This window comes from Colias eurytheme, chromosome 14, assembly GCF_061535395.1.
Source record: "Colias eurytheme isolate Ceu_HAF_F1 chromosome 14, ilColEury1 Martin Lab GWU primary, whole genome shotgun sequence".
NCBI lineage: Eukaryota > Metazoa > Arthropoda > Insecta > Lepidoptera > Pieridae > Colias > Colias eurytheme.
In genome coordinates this window covers 4,901,457-4,918,510 of record NC_142993.1, presented here as the reverse complement: position 1 = coordinate 4,918,510, position 17,054 = coordinate 4,901,457, and the positions used below count along the sequence as shown (strand labels likewise).

The 17,054-nt window shown below is 34.5% G+C and overlaps 3 protein-coding genes across 3 annotated transcripts; 2 read left to right on the top strand and 1 right to left on the bottom strand.

Moving 5' to 3' along the window:
• The first annotated feature begins 1,098 nt into the window (after window positions 1–1,098).
• Kdsr (3-ketodihydrosphingosine reductase) lies at window positions 1,099–3,349 on the top strand. Its single transcript, XM_090109399.1, has 3 exons — window positions 1,099–1,766; window positions 2,020–2,261; window positions 2,903–3,349. Exons 1-3 carry the CDS (start codon window positions 1,220–1,222, stop codon window positions 3,113–3,115), a joined length of 1,002 nt encoding a protein of 333 aa, XP_089965525.1. The 5' UTR covers window positions 1,099–1,219; the 3' UTR covers window positions 3,116–3,349.
• Window positions 3,350–5,326: 1,977 nt separating this feature from the next.
• LOC149902852 (uncharacterized) lies at window positions 5,327–9,732 on the bottom strand. Its single transcript, XM_090109606.1, has 8 exons — window positions 9,087–9,732; window positions 8,846–9,003; window positions 8,654–8,762; window positions 8,157–8,242; window positions 7,751–7,891; window positions 7,461–7,560; window positions 5,858–6,010; window positions 5,327–5,497 (listed from the first exon to the last, which is right to left on the bottom strand). Exons 1-8 carry the CDS (start codon window positions 9,640–9,642, stop codon window positions 5,391–5,393), a joined length of 1,410 nt encoding a protein of 469 aa, XP_089965732.1. The 5' UTR covers window positions 9,643–9,732; the 3' UTR covers window positions 5,327–5,390.
• A 1,168-nt stretch (window positions 9,733–10,900) lies between these two features.
• LOC149902851 (cuticle protein 76-like) lies at window positions 10,901–12,860 on the top strand. Its single transcript, XM_090109644.1, has 4 exons — window positions 10,901–11,137; window positions 11,454–11,633; window positions 11,925–12,080; window positions 12,594–12,860. The coding sequence occupies exons 1-4, from the start codon at window positions 11,126–11,128 to the stop codon at window positions 12,687–12,689; spliced, it is 444 nt and encodes a 147-aa protein (XP_089965770.1). The 5' UTR covers window positions 10,901–11,125; the 3' UTR covers window positions 12,690–12,860.
• Window positions 12,861–17,054: the final 4,194 nt, after the last annotated feature.

Sequence of the window (17,054 nt, the reverse complement as noted above, 5' to 3'; positions counted from 1 at the left end):
TCTTAATTGAAGTGAAACTTCTTTATCGGGGTTGGAAAAAAATTTAGTGTACCATTTTTTCGTTACGCGTGACATTTTTCCGTTATGCGCCATCTTTTTCTTATACCCTACCACGCGTGATTCGACGTATTTCTCTAAAGTTGCTTAAGTAATTAATAGTAAATTATTTTTTTTAAAATAAGGTCATAAAGAAGTTTCACTTCTTACGTGTGTACTAGTACATGCACACATTTTTTTTAGTTCTCCATTTTTTTCGAGTGAAAATTACCTCTCGTTGAAATAAAGTCAAGTCAGTATAAGTAAATAACAAAATTCAACGATCATCTTGCTCAAATATCAATGAGCTTAAACTACCTACAAACATCTGATAAAACATGTGAATCGCGCCATTTTTATTTCGAATTTTTATACATTCTTGCGATAAAGTCGCTTTCTCTGTCCTTATTTCCCTATGTCCCTTTGTATGCTTAAATCTTAGAAACTACGCAACGGATTTTGATGCGGTTTTTTTAATAGATAGAGTGATTCAAGAGGAAGGTTTATAAGTATAATAACATCCATTAAATAGTGGAGAAATACTGTTATTTTTGAGGTTCATAATGTGATGTCGTAAATAATTAAGTACATTTTTTCCGCTTACATTGCCAACGCAGGCTGAACCCTACGAGTTTTATCAAAATAATGTACAGTATTGTACACATTGAAAAGGTCAACAGAAAAGTCCGTGATGGTACCTATATATGTCTATCTCTTATGGATAATCCACAATAACTTTTTTTGTCATTTACTGTTTACGACAAATAATGGTTAATTTTCGAAGCGATTTTAACCAATACAGCATTAATCCTTAACTAATTAAATACCTTGAATACATTGTTCATTTAATATAGATCTATATGGCCCTTTACACCGTATGATTTAAGTGAATATTTTCGAAGATATTACAGATTTAAAAATTGCGGGACGTAGCGTTTGCGGAGGTACCGGGCACCGGCCGGCCGCCATTGCACCCGTGGGCCGTGAAAACAGGGCGGGTCGCTAGTTTTAAATATAAACTGGAAACCCAATCATTACTGTCATTGTCAGTTGACTGCAGACTGGCGTTGACTTGTGCACTGCTGTTTTGCTCTCAAAGTTTTGAATATATCTATGAACTTTAATTTCGGCTCGGAGCAATTAACTTTCGGAGTCTCGGAGTTCGGAGTAAATCACAGATAAAATGTTTTTAACTTTAAGTGGTGTTCTACTTGTTGTATTATGTATATTTCTATTAGTGTTACATTTCTATTTAGAGAAAAAAATAGTTTACAAGGACTTAAATCACAAACATGTTGTGGTCACCGGCGGGTCTAGTGGAATTGGCAAAGCGGTTGCTATAGAGGCCGCAAAATTAGGAGCGAATGTAACAATCATCGGTCGAGATGTTAACAAGCTTACTACGGTGGTAAATGAAATATCAAATGATCATGTTATTCGAAAAGATCAAAAAATACAATACGCATCATTGGACGTTACATCTGATTACGATTCGATAAAAAAATGCCTTTCCGAGTTAGAAGAAAAAATTAGCCCCATATTTATGCTTATCAATTGTGCTGGAATGTGCATTTGCGGACAGTTTGAGAAAATGAAAGTAGAAGATATAAAACAAATGATCGATCTCAATTATTTTGGAACAGCTTACCCAACTAGATACGTATTAGAAGGAATGAAAGAACGAAATGAAGGATTGATAGTTTTCGTTTCAACAGAAGCAGCACTTTTGGGTAAGTACTAATTATTACACAAGGTGCAAAGGAAGCTGGTTCTTTGCACCCACTTATTTCTTAAACGCTGACTTGTTCTAAAATTAAAAATAATATAGGTTCTAATAACTTTTTTGAGAACCATGCTATCCATTGGTAAAAATGGAATGAAAAACAGTGCAATAGTTTTTCATTTATAGACAGATTCAGTGGAAGACTTGTTTTTATAACATGTAATATAATGGTAAATCACATAAAATGTATGTTATTCCAGGTATTTATGGGTATAGTGCATACGGTGCAGCTAAGTGGGCAGTAAGAGGTCTTGCAGAATCAGTATTCATGGAATTAGTTGGAACAAATGTTCGACTCACACTAGCTTTTCCACCTGACACAGACACACCTGGCTTCAAATGTGAAGAACTTACTAAACCTAAGGAGACAAAACTAATATCTGGTTCAGGGGGACTCCATAGTCCTTCTGAAGTTGGAAAGAAAATGATTCAAGATGCTTTGGTAAGTTTCTATAAGCTATAAGGAACTGTTGATATCTAAATAAACAATATTGTTAATGTTGCACAATCTCGTCTTTGTCAAAAAATATGAAGCCCTAAAAATTATTTATCTCCAGACATAAATATATGAATGTCCAAAATGTATTAAAAATAACCAAAAATGATTACCTTACCTGAAGGTAAACCACTTTTGATTTAAAATAAATACTGAAATTCCAAGCATGCACAACATTATATTATTACATTTTCAAGGATTTTAAATGTCATTTGCGATTATAAAGTATGTTGTGTGTGAGATTTACCTATTTTATCCAATAGAAGTTCTCAATGGATAACTTTTTTTTTAAACAACTAGCGGTCCGCCCCGGCTTCGCCCGTGGTACATACTTACGTTTTCTCTACATAAGAACCATCCTCGTACTTCAAGGAATATAATAAAAAAAGAATTATCGAAATCGGTTCAGCCGTTCTCGAGTTATGCGCTTACCAACACATTTTGCGATTCATTATTATATATAAGAAGATTAATAATTTAACTGCAAAAGACCTGATAGCAAGTCATGAAATAATGTAAAGCATAATATGACTATTATTAACTAGAGAAGCCAGGATTTATTTAAATATGTTTTTTTTTCCTTTCAGCGTGGAAAATCATACTCAGTTTTTGGATTCACCGGTCATATACTTTCTCTTTTATACTGTGGAACAATAGACAGTGTGGGCCAAGTATTACTTCAATTATTAAGTATGGGGATTTTAAGAGCTATTTTTGTTGTTATAATATTGTCCTTCCATAAAATTGTTAAAGATGGTGTAAAAGAAAAATGTAATGAACAAAAACAGAAGGTGAAATAATTAAAAGTATTTCTTACTCATTCATTTTATTATACATGAATTTTAGAAAATAAACTTATTTTCTTTACTTTTCAAGTATAGGATTAGGAATTGCAGTTTTAATTTACTTCACGTTTAAACTTTTCTTTGTCTTAAACTAAGTGGATTTTTTGTAAATAAATCTTAATTATCTTTTTGCATTTATTGATTTAGTTGTACATATATTGTTATATGAAATACATTTTTTTAATGTTTTTTGATTAAATAAAGATGTAAGTACATAAGTGTAATGGTTATTTAATATTTTCTTAAATTTAAATTGTCTCTTGTCTATATTGGTATGGGGTCATTATAAGCGACGATTAGTAATTAGTTTACACTTTTCAAGAGCTGTCATTTTTTTTTATTAATAAATCGATCATAATATGTTGTACTGTCGATTTATTAATTAAAAAGATTGCGACACGCGAAACGTAAAAAGAATGCTGGAAGAAAGTCGTGGGTGTATGTTTGCGCTTGGGTAAAGTTTCGCATGAAAGTTAAGTGCCTATTATTTTATTTTTGAGCTAAGCTCATGAGCCGTGGCTTGCCACCTACTTATTTGTTATTTGTATACCACCTCATAGTCATACTTCTAAATAGAGCGATAAATCACCTTTGCGCAGCTTGAACGTCAGCGATCTTTTTACACGCGAGATGGCGTAGAATATCCAGGAACATATATGTTATTAATTTATTTACTAAAACATATCAAATATCCTGTGTCTACAGTAAATAAAAACAATAAAACCAAATTTCGGCAGTGTGCGTTATGGCTGGTTCACACTTTGATTAGTGCGAGTGCAGGTGATGAGTAGTACTACGTGTGGACAGCGACTGTTTAGTGCGAGTGTTTAGTAGGCTGTGTAGTAAAGTGAATAGAAGCGTATTCTATTTTTTTGCGAGTGGACTGCGAGTAGCCACGTCCCGCGCGCCCTCCCTTCCCCCTCACTCGCAGTGTGCCTGCCTAAACACGTCTGGACAGGAGTGTTTAGTGTTTAGTGTTTAGCGTAGTGTGTAGCGTCGCGAATTTCACCATTGTCCTGCACTCGCACTAATCACCTGCACTCGCAGTTGAATTGGACACTACTCGCACTACACACCTGCACTCGCAGTTGAATTGGACACTACTCGCACTACACACCTGCACTCGCACTAATCACCTGCACTCGCACTAATCAAAGTGTGAACCAGCCATTATGCTTAGCGTTATGAATTGAGAGGCGCGTATTATTTAAATATTCAGTATCGTTCTATGTTTTCGAATACTCAAGCGAATACTTATTGATTAAGTATAGTCTACTTGATAAGTTGAAAATGGCGTCTTAAAAATACGTGCGATAGCTCATTTGATTCGGAATGACGTCTAGAAAAATGTATCGGAAATGTGTATTAGCACACAAAAAATTGCAAAAGTTATAAACAAATTAAGTTGCAAAAAAAAGGTATTTCGTTTATTGTTAATAACTCCGAAATTATTAACATTTCAGAAATTTTGAAAAAAGATTCTTAAAGAGGAGGAAATTTCCAACGAAAATCTCCCGACTCCCGGCATTCTATCTCCATTTTATTTATAATTTTAATTTAACGCTGAAAGTAGGCCTCCGCGCGGCATTTTTTGTTAGCCCGCGCGGCTTCAAAACCGAGCACGTCACACTAATTATTTTTTTTAAGGTATTAAATATTAATTTAAAAATTTAAAAAAATTATGGTGTATTCCGAACACTTCAAAGAATTTGCTCCCGTTGGAAATTTTACTTAAAGTTAATTTTTCAACAAATTAGACAAATGTTAACTAACGAAATTTTTTCGAACTTCCGTCCTTATTGCACATTAAAAAAATGTTTAAATAATTGTCGGTAAAATTTTTCACTTCGTGGAGCCCTTCATATAAATATAAGTACTTAACAAGATCGCGCCATAAAAGTTTAAAAATGTTAATACTTTGTTTATAATAATTTTTTTCAAGATAAGTAACTTGAACAAAAAACTAGAAATTTCTAGTTATTAAAAGTTCATGGCCCATGAACATGAATCATGAGGATCTTTTAAAAGATTAATAAGAACAAAATTTATGGGAATGAACTGCGTATTATATTATTTAACATTACTGTATCCTGTACCGAAAAACTATAAAAATGTATAAATTACGAGATGAAGTAGTTAAGTAATAAAAACAAGGTGTTACAAAACATCATTAAATAGTTATATATTTATTATTTTCAATAATAATAATTATTATTTATTAGCTGCTGACTTATGAAGGAATTGAGCAAGAATTTTGTTGGAAATGCAGCTTGAAACCCCGGCCTGTATAAACACTGTCAGATCTAAACCATACGACGATTGGGCCCACTCCATCATCTGAAAGAGAAATTTTGTAAGCAGGAAATTTGTTTTGGCGTTAGCCCGAACCTGCGCAGAAGTCAATAATAAGGTATCTGAGTAATAATAGTATGATGGGCGCGACAGTAACCAAGCGCAGTAATATCCTCCACATTACACTTGCGGCTACAGTTACTTGTCGCTTATAGTTCATGACATTACCATACTTGCGTAGCGGCCGCCCCGTTTTCGCTCTCGGGAACTATACCGAGAAAACTCCGTGTATGAAAAAGAGGTTTCCCGTAAAAATAAGTAAGGATAGGTCCTTTGAAGCTAGATATAGAAGTGGTAAAAAGTGGCATTATGATGATACTATACGCATTAAAAATATTAACCAACCTGTCACAGGAGCGTCTAAAGAGAAATCCTGAAGTACGGAACCATCATTGAGTCGCTCTCCACACAACCTCACGGCTGATATAAGCAACCAATCCGATGGACAGTTAAATATTTCGACACCCGCTTGTCTGGGAGGAATAATTGGTAATCCATCTAAGAAATATTTTAGTTATTATTAATACTTACATTGATATTTAGGAGATCTATAGTAGATACATGACTAATATTATTACTAGAGATGAAACGGATATCCGGTAACTATCCGGTATCCGGCCTATCCTGCCCCCATAATACTATCCGGCCGAATGCCGGATAGCTACTATTCGGCCGGATATACATCCGGCCGATTAAAAAAAAATAGCTGGATAAAAGAAACATATTTTTGAGTAATTATTTGCTTTATTTAGCAAGAATCACATTTCCCCGAAATCAATAATTATTGAATATTTGAATATATTGAATATATATTATAAAGGCGAAAGTTTGTAAGGATGTATGGATGTATGGATGTTTGTTACTCTTTCACGTAAAAACTACTGAACCGATTACAATGAAATTTAGCACACATATATTAACTTGGATTAACACATAGGATAGGTTTTATCCCGGAAATCCCACGGGAACGGGAACTATGCGGGTTTTTCTTTGAAAACGCGGGCGAAGCCGCGGGCGGAAATCTAGTTATTGAATACGTTACGAAATTTGCAAGATATTATTTTACTTGATAGGTATTAAAATTATTGCAATTAGATTATTTATTATTAGATACATTACCTGCTTTTTTCGCTTCGCCGCCACGAGAAATATTAACATTGCATAATAAACAAAGAGCTAACTTTTTATTTTCACTGCTTATAGTAGGGGAGGCCAAGAGGGGATTTTGGGATTTACTCGAGCGCGTCAGATTACTATAAGGGACGGTACCTTAGCTATTCATTAGTACCTCTAGTCAATATGAGCAGTTATGGTTGGTGGGTGCGCTCAGGGGCCCCGCTGGAAAATTTGAATAATCCATAATTCCCTAAGGTTGAGCTCGAATCGTCAGATTAGCGAAATGGGGACTTCTAATATTGTAATTAACCCCCCCATATATTAATCTGACGCGCTCGAATAATATTACTTTAATTTTTTACCCTTTCTTCATAGCGATTAAATCGCCACTTAAATCGTCAGATTAACGTATACTTTTTTTCAGTGACGTCCTGGAGCATGCAAAATATCAATATCTAACGCGCTTGAGTATTTCCAAGCCAATTTTTTTCTTTTTTAAATTAAAAAAAATCAAAAAACCCTTCCCCACCGCTAAAAGTGAAAACATTATAGGACCTTTTTTTCTCGCTATGGTCTAATCTACCAATTCTAATAGGTTCCCGTGACGCTCGAGTAAATCCACATTTAGCATCCTGGGCTCCCCTACTATTATGTCAAAGTATTCCCATAAAGACGATCTATCGTTCGCGCGACGCCTACGCAAACGGCTAAGTTTCGCCGGATATTCGGCTATCCGGCCACTTGGTCGGCCGAATATCCGGTATCCGGCCAAACTGCTATCCGTTTCATCTCTAATTATTACCTACAAGAAATATTACGAGAAAGTACATACCAGTGTCATAATTTAAAATTTGCATTTTTCCTACGTTGGTATATGTTACGCTGCATGCATCTGGTTGTCGCTCTATGCACATGGCGTAATTAAGATTATTCTATAATCAAAATGGGTATCAAAATTTAAGCATTCAGTTAAATAAGTTGTGGCTTGGCTTAATTATTTTATTCTTTATCAAGATTATTGAGGTATACCTATTAATCCACACTAATGACAGAAGCAAAGTTGTGAGGATGGAACCTCGTGTATAAAAATCAATCATGCAACAAAATATAGTAACTATATACCAAATAACTAGGTGTGTTTCCAACCGCAATTTCATATCGGTCCCGATAGTTAAATGATTCCAAATGACCTTGACTGCCTTTAAAATATTGAAGACATCCTGTAGGTGCTGATAATTCATGATTTATTGTTATTTGGGTCACCTTAAAAGTAAAATATTTATTAACCTTACTTAATTATCTAAGAATTAACCAATGTAATATATATCTAATGCTTGGAAGACAGTCAGCCTATTTCGGTTTATTTAAGCTTCTCATAATTTTTTACCGTTTGATAGTAAAGTAACTATTCTCTTATCTGTGGTAAAGTGACCGGAAAACAAGATGTTAACTCTACAGGCAATGAACCAGGTTTGTTCTTATTGGGGAATTAATTATCTGCATTTACCTACATATATGTCCTTATTACCTTTATAGAAAACAGCCGACTGTCTGCTGTAACGGTTTGAAAAGACAGACTCACTGGGCCCTTTACATTACCAACTTCAATATAAACTGAAACAATTTCTCGTTTATTAAAAGCTATCTCAAGTCTAACTTTTATAATATTATTATATTTTGGTACAATTATGGAGCTGTATCTCGTGCGATCATGATATTACAGGCAGATAGATACAAATTAAAATAGTGTATTGACTGAGTAGCCTAGATTGTACAATAAACTACATATTGTAAACTCGTTTTAAAAATATTATTAACATATCGTATCGTTCCCACTGCACTGACAAATGCCTTCCATCATATGAGGGTTTTCGGTGAAAGTTTACAAATATGATTACTTAGTTAAGTACTTAATTTTCGTAAGATGTTCAAAGTAATGTATTTGGTTCTGGGACACAGATGAAAAAAATTCATTGTTTTTTTTTTTATAAATTTAGTGTTTATACAAATCGCCTTATTACCAACCATGTTGCCCTGTATTAATGCCGCATAATATTGGTATAACATTATTAACGTTTTGTCCCGTAACTATGAATTGGTCTTGCTCGCAATTTCCGGCCGTGGGTGGAAGAACCTGTTAAAATTTAATCGAGGAATCAGTCAGTCCATTCAGAACTTTAATCAACTTAATAACGAATATAATATAAAGTGGCTTACCTCAAAATTTAAAAAATCAAGTCTTATCTGTTGGATTTCCACTGACGATTTATGTAATGTGACTGTACATGATAATCGATCGGTATTTGGCAAAGGAAACTCGGAGTTAGTAAACCATCCAGACGGCGCCGCGGATTCCATGTCGCATCCAAATTGAACTGCATACATATTGTAAAATAATATGATAATAAAATCGTATATTAAGTACTAGATCTACATATTTATTTATATTTCTACATACCTATACAGCAAGTTCCATATCCATCAGCGCAGATACCCATATTTTTCCCACCTGTCTTATTACAGTCATATTCATGAAGGCAAGTTCCCTCCAATCCATTGATAGATGTGCAGGGTACATGATCAAACTCTACTACTTCAAAAACTTCTAAGAATCGACTCTGTGCTGATTTATTCGAATATGCGCCAACATGCTGCAAATTCTGTCCTGTTTTACACCTCCTGGATATCTTTCGCTTATGACGAAACTGTTTGAGACCAGCCGTTGTGGTGTTTCGTAATGTTGTATTTCTTACTCTCCATTGATTCAATGATGGATAGTCTTCAATTTTAACATTTACTCTCCTATTCTGAAGATCTGTTTTATTTTTTTCTGTATATTTCGGAGACTTTTCGATTTTATTGAATATTGCTCCACTATAATTAATTTCAAATAAAGGCATTTTCGTTGTATATTCTACTTTTAAATTTTTATCACTGAATTCAGAAGCAGGGTACCATCGCTCACCACTACTTAATGATATAAGAAAGTATATAAAGGGAGTATTTTGAATCATAGTAAAATATAAAAGATACAATTCAAATATGTGTAGTGCACAGTTAGTTGAAGTAGACTGAATAGAAAACGTTGTTTTAAATAATTATTGACTGCGTTCGCTCTTCCCTGGCAGGCTGACGGATCTAATTAAACGTTTACCTACGTTCTAGAAATCTGTATGCTTTTACTTCGTCGCTTCACTGACCTTATTTTTATAATATTACACTTACCTATGATTATTAAATTATCTCTATGCGTATAATGACGATTGAAGAAGTTTCGAATTCTATGTAGAATTGTAGATAGATGAGGGGTACCTAAAGATAGAGAGTAGAGACCAACATGCATCTTCATAAAAGATATTAAAAATAAGTTAAAATACTAGTCAACAATATATTATTGAATACATATACCCTCTAGGACCCTGGACCGAGGTAATATAGATAAGAACAAGGTGTCCGTGCGATAGGTATAAAGCGGATTTTGGAATGCATAATTTGTAATAGCACGCCCTTTCTCGACATATACATATTATAATAATATGATATCTAGGTACTATAACCATTGACCCAGTAAAAGCTAGATTATAGATTAATAATCCATACTAATATTATAAATGCGAAAGTAACTCTGTCTGTCTGTCTGTTACTCAATCACGCCTAAACTACTGAACCAATTTGCATGAAATTTGGTATGGAGATATTTTGATACCCGAGGAAGGACATATACTCTAGAGCTACCTTTTATTGCGAAATATGTACCACGGGCGAAGCCGGGGCGGACCTCTAGTAATAAATATAAATAACTATATAGTATTTTTATGTGAATAACTGGATAGTATCTACTCTTATATAAATTATCCGGTACCGCGGTAGGTATATTTTTATGTATGTCGTCCGCTTCTTAGTAAGTATTTCATGATTTTGTCAAGTTACTGAGTCTTCTTCATGTTTTATATTTTCGAGAAAAAAGAAATTATCTTCAACAAAAATGTAAGTCAAGACTTTATAAAAAATGAGATCTATAAAATCACCCATTTTCAAAACTGCCGGCAACATTACTTATCATCTTTTTACCTGATTAACTGATTTTTTTACCTGAAGAAAGATGACTGAATTAAAACGAGTTGCCGACTTACTGCGCATTTATAACAGTTTTCGTGAACTTGAGTTTGAGTTGGTTTTATAATTAAAAGCATGTGATGTCTCTGAATCAAACTCACCTATGATATAATTTGACACAAATGGAACAGAATGCATTTATTGTTATGCGTATACGCAGTAATGCAGTTTTATCATGACCCAATCATGCGTTGTCCTTGCACGACCACACCTGGGCTTTTAGAAGCTCTACACTCGTATACAATGACATGTTACCTACATTATGTTAAAATCAAGTTATATCAGGCTCCTTGTAGTAATACTTGAACAATAGTATAAAAGCCTGCCGCGGTTTATGTGACACCACACCACTATCAAACCTGGTAGCGTTAAAGACTCGCCATGATTGCAAAGGTAAGGGTGAATTCAAAACAATTTCATCTAATAAAGAGTTATATAAGGAATAATTGGTAAGAGGTATGCGCCTCATGATTTGCCTCTACAAATAGGCCTCTATTATAGGGGCTTTTTGATTCAAATTTCGTAGCGCCACCCCAAGCTCATGGCAACGATAAAACGGGATTTTTCGAAAGCTACAAGAATGCTGAATTTTTGTGTATTCTTTTCCTTAAACTTTTATTTATATATTTTTAATGTACTCACGTTATATTAAAATTTATTACTCTACTCTGTTTTTAAGGCAATATATGAAAATTAAATTTGTTTGCAGGTACTTTTATTTGTTTGTTTGGCGGCAACCGTCAAGGCTGGAGGGCTTCTTGCTCCCGCGGTTTATGGAGCACCTGCGTACTCCTATGGAGCATGGAACCCTTATAGCTCATACCCCGCTCAGCCAGCCATTTCTTCACAACATTCGAACATATTAAGATCGCCTTTTAATTTGGGACAGGTATGGTTAAAACAAATGCATTGGTATAATTACTAATGTACTTATATAATATAAGTATTCTTTCATAAAACATCTCTATATAATATTCATGTTTCATTTCTGTTTTTTTTTCACTTATAGAGTCATAGGCGATGAGCCTTTTAATTCAATATGTTTTACATTCCCGTATTTCTACTCTCGATTCACATATAGGTACCTACTGTTGGTTTTGCAATCACATTTAGTACCGGTAAATAGTTATGTAATATTTACGTTAATTTATTAATTATTCCTTTTTTTTCTTTATTATAGATCTCCACCTACAGCAAAGCGATCGATACTCCATTTTCAAGTGTGCGCAAAGCTGACATTCGTGTAAGCAACCCTGGCTTGGCCGTAGCACCTGCATACCACAGTTATGCTGCACCTATAGTATCGCATGTTGCTGCTCCTGTTGCTACAGCTAGAGTAAGAAGTTGTTTATGTAAAAAATATTAGATCTTTATTAGACAATAATATTATAATATTTCTCATGCGGATTCAATCTATCCAATCTTTGGATATTATCATGGATCCAATATATATTTGTCCTTGATTTTATTAAAGGGCAATTTATAAGTTCTAAGATAATTTTCCTAAGAACGTAACTAGTAAGTTTGGAATTCTGGGTGGTCATCAATGTAGCATGATATATAATTAAAAAAATGTGTGCGTGTACTAGTGTACACACGTAAGAAGTGAAACTTCTTTATGACCTTATTTTTCAAAAAATAATTTACTATATGCAACTTTACAGAAATACGTCAATCACGCGTGAAAAACAAGATGGCGCGTAACGAAAAAATATTACACTAAATTTTTTTCTAACCCCGATAAAGAAGTTTCACTTCAAAAATGTTAGCAGTGAATTATCAATTAGTCAGTTACTAGATGCTGTCTTGTAAATATTGACAAATATGTAATAATATTGCGTTTTTTCAGGTAGCTGGAGGTTTATTAGGTGTTGCCTACTCAGCAGCCCCTGCTGTGTCCCACATGACGTACACGAACGGTCTTGGCCTGGCTTACGCTTGGTAAAACGTCTTCAATTGTTGGACATTTTATGACGTTATATACTTCACCTCTTAGGTCTAGATACCGATCATGCCTTACGTTTAAGTATTTTGTAATATAATTCAGATTCCTCATCGTTTATTACCTTGTAAGTGTTGACATTATTTATTGTGTTTGTTTAATGAAATATACATCGAGAAGAAATGTTTGCATTCTTTATTTCAATCTCTTTACATCTCCAGTTAATACTTTCATTAATAAAATTGTTATTGTACGTCGTACGAACTGTCCTAGCAGGCGTTGTTCTGCCCAATTGCTTTTTTTTCTCTCTTTCTTTGTTGCCTTAGCAAAACGTAAAAAAATGAAACGTTAAAATCTTTACTATCGTAAACTAAGTCTATTACGTCTATTATCTCTTGTGCTACCTAAATCACTGATACTCAACGATCGTCACCAACCGACTAACGTCATAAAATTCCAGCTAGCAATTTAGCCGCACAGTTTGAACTTTAATATATTATGAAATGGATTATCCAAACACAACCCATTTTTTTTCGGTTAAGAACTCAAATTCACTGCCATGCCAGGTAAGTTGATTTTTTATTGCTCAATCCATACTAATATTATAAATGCGAAAGTAACTCTGTCTGTCTGTCTGTTACATGCTGTTACTCAATCACACCTTAACTACTGAACCAATTTGCATGAAATTTGGTATAGAGATATTTTGATACCCGAGAAAGGACATACACTACACACTACAGTGTAGTGTAGTGACTACACTATACACTTTTTACCCCGGGACATAGGATTGGTTTTATCACTGAAATCCCACGGGAACGGGAACTACGCGGGTATTTCTTTGACTGCACGGGCGAAGCCGCGGACGGAAAGCTAGTTTATAATAATTACCCTTGGAAAAATACGTTTTACTTCATTATGCATTTCAATCACTGGTAATTTTGTTTTGCCTTATGTCTATAAACCATTTTTTTTCTATGGTACTTAGATTATTAATTCTAACACTTTGGCGCCCTCAAAATGGCGCAGAATCGATCCTATTCTCGATTGGATGGCATACATTAAAAATTAAAATATTAGGAAAAAATATTCCGGACCCTTAAAATGTGTTGAAATGAACTAAAAGTGGTAAATATTGGACATAATTATATAAGAAACTAAATTACATTTTTTACATCGATGTTACGTAACAATGTGCCTAGATTACATATCCGACTCGAACCATAGCAGTCTGAACTCTGAATATGTTATGTTATGTTCATTGAGATATACATATGGAGACGACACTGCCTACATCACTTATGTTTTTTTAATGGTTTTAAAGTGAAACGCATCAAATATGCCTTCGTGTGTGTTACGATATTGCACAAATAATACAAATAATACGGAAAAGTGCAAAGGATAACTTTCATCGGTAAGTACCTAACTAGATTATAATAATTTTTAAAACTTAGTTAGAGCAAAAAAATGGCGCACAGATTTTGTTCGTGGTGTCTCCTCCATACGTAGTAATATTATCTCAATGGTTATGTTACATTATTATATACAGGGTTACTTATTGTAAAACACCAGCAACCGCGCAGGATAAGATAGCTAACATCATAAGTAACTACATTAATTGTCCTACGACTTTTGATCATTTGTTAGATTTTATATTCATACAAAAATAAATATTCTTTTAATTTTCCGTTTGAATATTATAAACTCTACGCGCATCCCAAAAATTACGTTATCAAGAAGCGAACGAGAGGGGGAAGGGGGCGTTGCGTCGTCCTTTCGATAATGAATAGAACATAGACTTACAAATGTTATGAGAGTACAATAAAAGTTTAAAAAAACAAATTAGAAATAATTTATTGCGTTATGCCAATAGTCGTAGAACAAATGTTGTTACATAGGAATTAGGATTAGCTTAGCTTAGGATTAGCTTAGCTATCTTGCCCTTTTTTTTGTAAGTGGGGAAATCTTGCATAGATATTAGATACCCACGTTGGATTTGTTGGATTTCTACCGACCGCGACCAAAACCCCACTGTGTTCCGTCAAGCAGTGTTGCCAACAGAACTGGCCCTAATGTCGCCGTTTTTCATGCATGAAGTAGCCTAATATCGCCGAATTTCAGTTGTAGTAGCCTAAAGTAGCCCAAACACCAAAATATCAATATGAATAAAATAAAATGTAGTTTTCATCAATTTATCTATACTTACTAATATTATAAAGCTGAAGAGTTTGTTTGTTTGAACGCGCTTATCTCAGAAACTACTGGTCCTATTTGAAAAATTCTTTCGGTGTTAGATAGCCCATTCATCGAGGAAGGCTATAGGCTATATATCATCACGCTAAAGCCTAACACTAACAGGAGCGGAGCCACGGGGGTGAAACCGCGGAGCGCAGCTAGTTTATAATATGTTTTAGTGTGATAAATAGACATAAGCCATCTTTAGAACACGCTATGAGCGTGGCGTTACTCCCGTTCAACGCGTACCTACCGGCCGCGGCCACAGACATGCGGACATGCCACAGAGCAAGAATAATATAGGTAGTACCAGCCGGCCGTTCGCGTCACTGAGCGCGAGCGCAGTATTATGATAATGTATATTGTAATACTGTGGCGCGAGTTCATTTTAAGCTTAAGTTCATTTTTTATCCGAACCGCGAGGGACTGTACTGCTTCCTGTGTTCTGTGTTCCCCGACGAGTACAATAAGGGGGTCTTGAAGTGAATAGTGAAGGTACCTTCTAGGGAAGCGCGTTCCATCTCAGACCACAACTCAGCTTAACATCAGGCGAGGTTGTGGTCAAGCGCTTCCCTAGTCCCAATAAAAAAAAAGCTGTATTTAGAGCAATTTAAAAAAAAATCTACAAAAATATGCGTGTTTGAGTGGATTGTTTTTGAATGAAAATTAAATATATTGGAGTATTTTTTTCAGCCAAGTACTAGTAAATTAATCGGAATTGAAATACAACGTCAAAATAGACGGGAGTCAAATAATTTTACTAATATCTGGCGTCTGCGTAAAGCTTCGACCATAAATTCCAAAATTCCAAAAACGGCCTGTGTCCGATTCTAGGACATGAACTCTCTTATTGAAATGAACGTAAACATTTTAAAAACTACATATTTTTTTTTATTTTTGAAGTGAAACTTCTTTATCGGGGTTGGAAAAAAATTTAGTGTAACATTTTTTCGTTACGCGTGACATTTTTCCGTTACGCGCCATCTTTTTCTTATCCCTACCACGCGTGATTCGACGTATTTCTGTAAAGTTGCATATAGTAAATTATTTTTTGAAAAATAAGGTCATAAAGAAGTTTCACTTCTTACGTGTGTACACTAGCACACGCACACATTTTTTTTAATTTGTTTATATAATAGACCTAACACGTACAATTTGTTTATATTAGGCCATCATTTTAAACGACGTATAATCTAGTTTCAAAATGAGTTAGTAAAAGTGAAGTCGAGGGCATAAATTTGTGGTAATAGAATTAAATTTCCAGAAAATCCGTCCAAAAAAAGTACAATTAAGTATTTTTTTTTATTATATTAAATTACTAGCGACCCGCCCCGGCTTCGCACGGGTGCAATGCTGATACTAAATACACTACAGAAAAATTGTGAACTTTGTATAGGTATAAAAATATAGCGGCCCGCTCCGGCCTCCGGCATCGCACGGGTATAAAATACATAGCCGGGCGGCCGCAAACGCTACGTCCTGCAATTTTTAAATCTGTAATATCTTCGAAAATATTCACTTAAATCATACGGTGTAAAGGGCCATATAGATCTATATTAAATGAACAATGTATCCATGGTATTTAATTGGTTAAGGATTAAGAGCTAGCGCGCACCACGACTTTATGCAGCGTGATTATTTTATCGCAGAAATACAACGTAGGAGTTACTATGACAATGCGCGCACATGCGAATAAATAATCGCAGCGATTTTAAAATTGTGATTTGTCACATTTTGCTGCGACTGCTCGCGACGCGATTGTCGCGAAAATGAAATGCAGAATATGAAATTGTATGGTACCGCGCGCACTGCGATCATAAAATCGTACACTCGGGCCCGGCCGGCACTTCACTTGTGTTTCGTCTGTCCAACAGTAAACATCATAGTGTTATAGGTATTGTTTGGTAAACATAAACTCAGTAATCTGTCAAAAGTTTGAATTTATTTATTTATTTAACACTTTATTATGCAAGAAACAAAATATACATAAAGGTTACAATAATAAAAAAAAAATAAAAAAAGCACAAAGGGTGGCCTTTTGGCGGAATTTTCATTCTATAATAGCCAAAGAATTTTTTGGGATACATCCATATCAGAAATATATACCATACATGGAAGTTCATTGTATTTCTG

Excerpts from the sequence above, each read along its gene's own strand:
- LOC149902851 (XM_090109644.1), top strand. Across the intron at positions 11,634-11,924 it reads CGCCTTTTAATTTGGGACAG|ATCTCCACCTACAGCAAAGC; the intron begins GTATGGTTAAAA and ends TCTTTATTATAG. Across the intron at positions 12,081-12,593 it reads CTCCTGTTGCTACAGCTAGA|GTAGCTGGAGGTTTATTAGG; the intron begins GTAAGAAGTTGT and ends GCGTTTTTTCAG.
- Kdsr (XM_090109399.1), top strand. The coding sequence starts at position 1,220 with ATGTTTTTAACTTTAAGTGGTGTTCTACTTGTTGTATTATGTATATTT. Across the intron at positions 1,767-2,019 it reads AACAGAAGCAGCACTTTTGG|GTATTTATGGGTATAGTGCA; the intron begins GTAAGTACTAAT and ends ATGTTATTCCAG. Across the intron at positions 2,262-2,902 it reads AAATGATTCAAGATGCTTTG|CGTGGAAAATCATACTCAGT; the intron begins GTAAGTTTCTAT and ends TTTTCCTTTCAG.
- LOC149902852 (XM_090109606.1), bottom strand. The coding sequence starts at position 9,642 with ATGATTCAAAATACTCCCTTTATATACTTTCTTATATCATTAAGTAGT. Across the intron at positions 7,892-8,156 it reads GTCGGCTGTTTTCTATAAAG|GTGACCCAAATAACAATAAA; the intron begins GTAATAAGGACA and ends TTTACTTTTAAG. Across the intron at positions 7,561-7,750 it reads GAAACACACCTAGTTATTTG|AATAATCTTAATTACGCCAT; the intron begins GTATATAGTTAC and ends TTTTGATTATAG.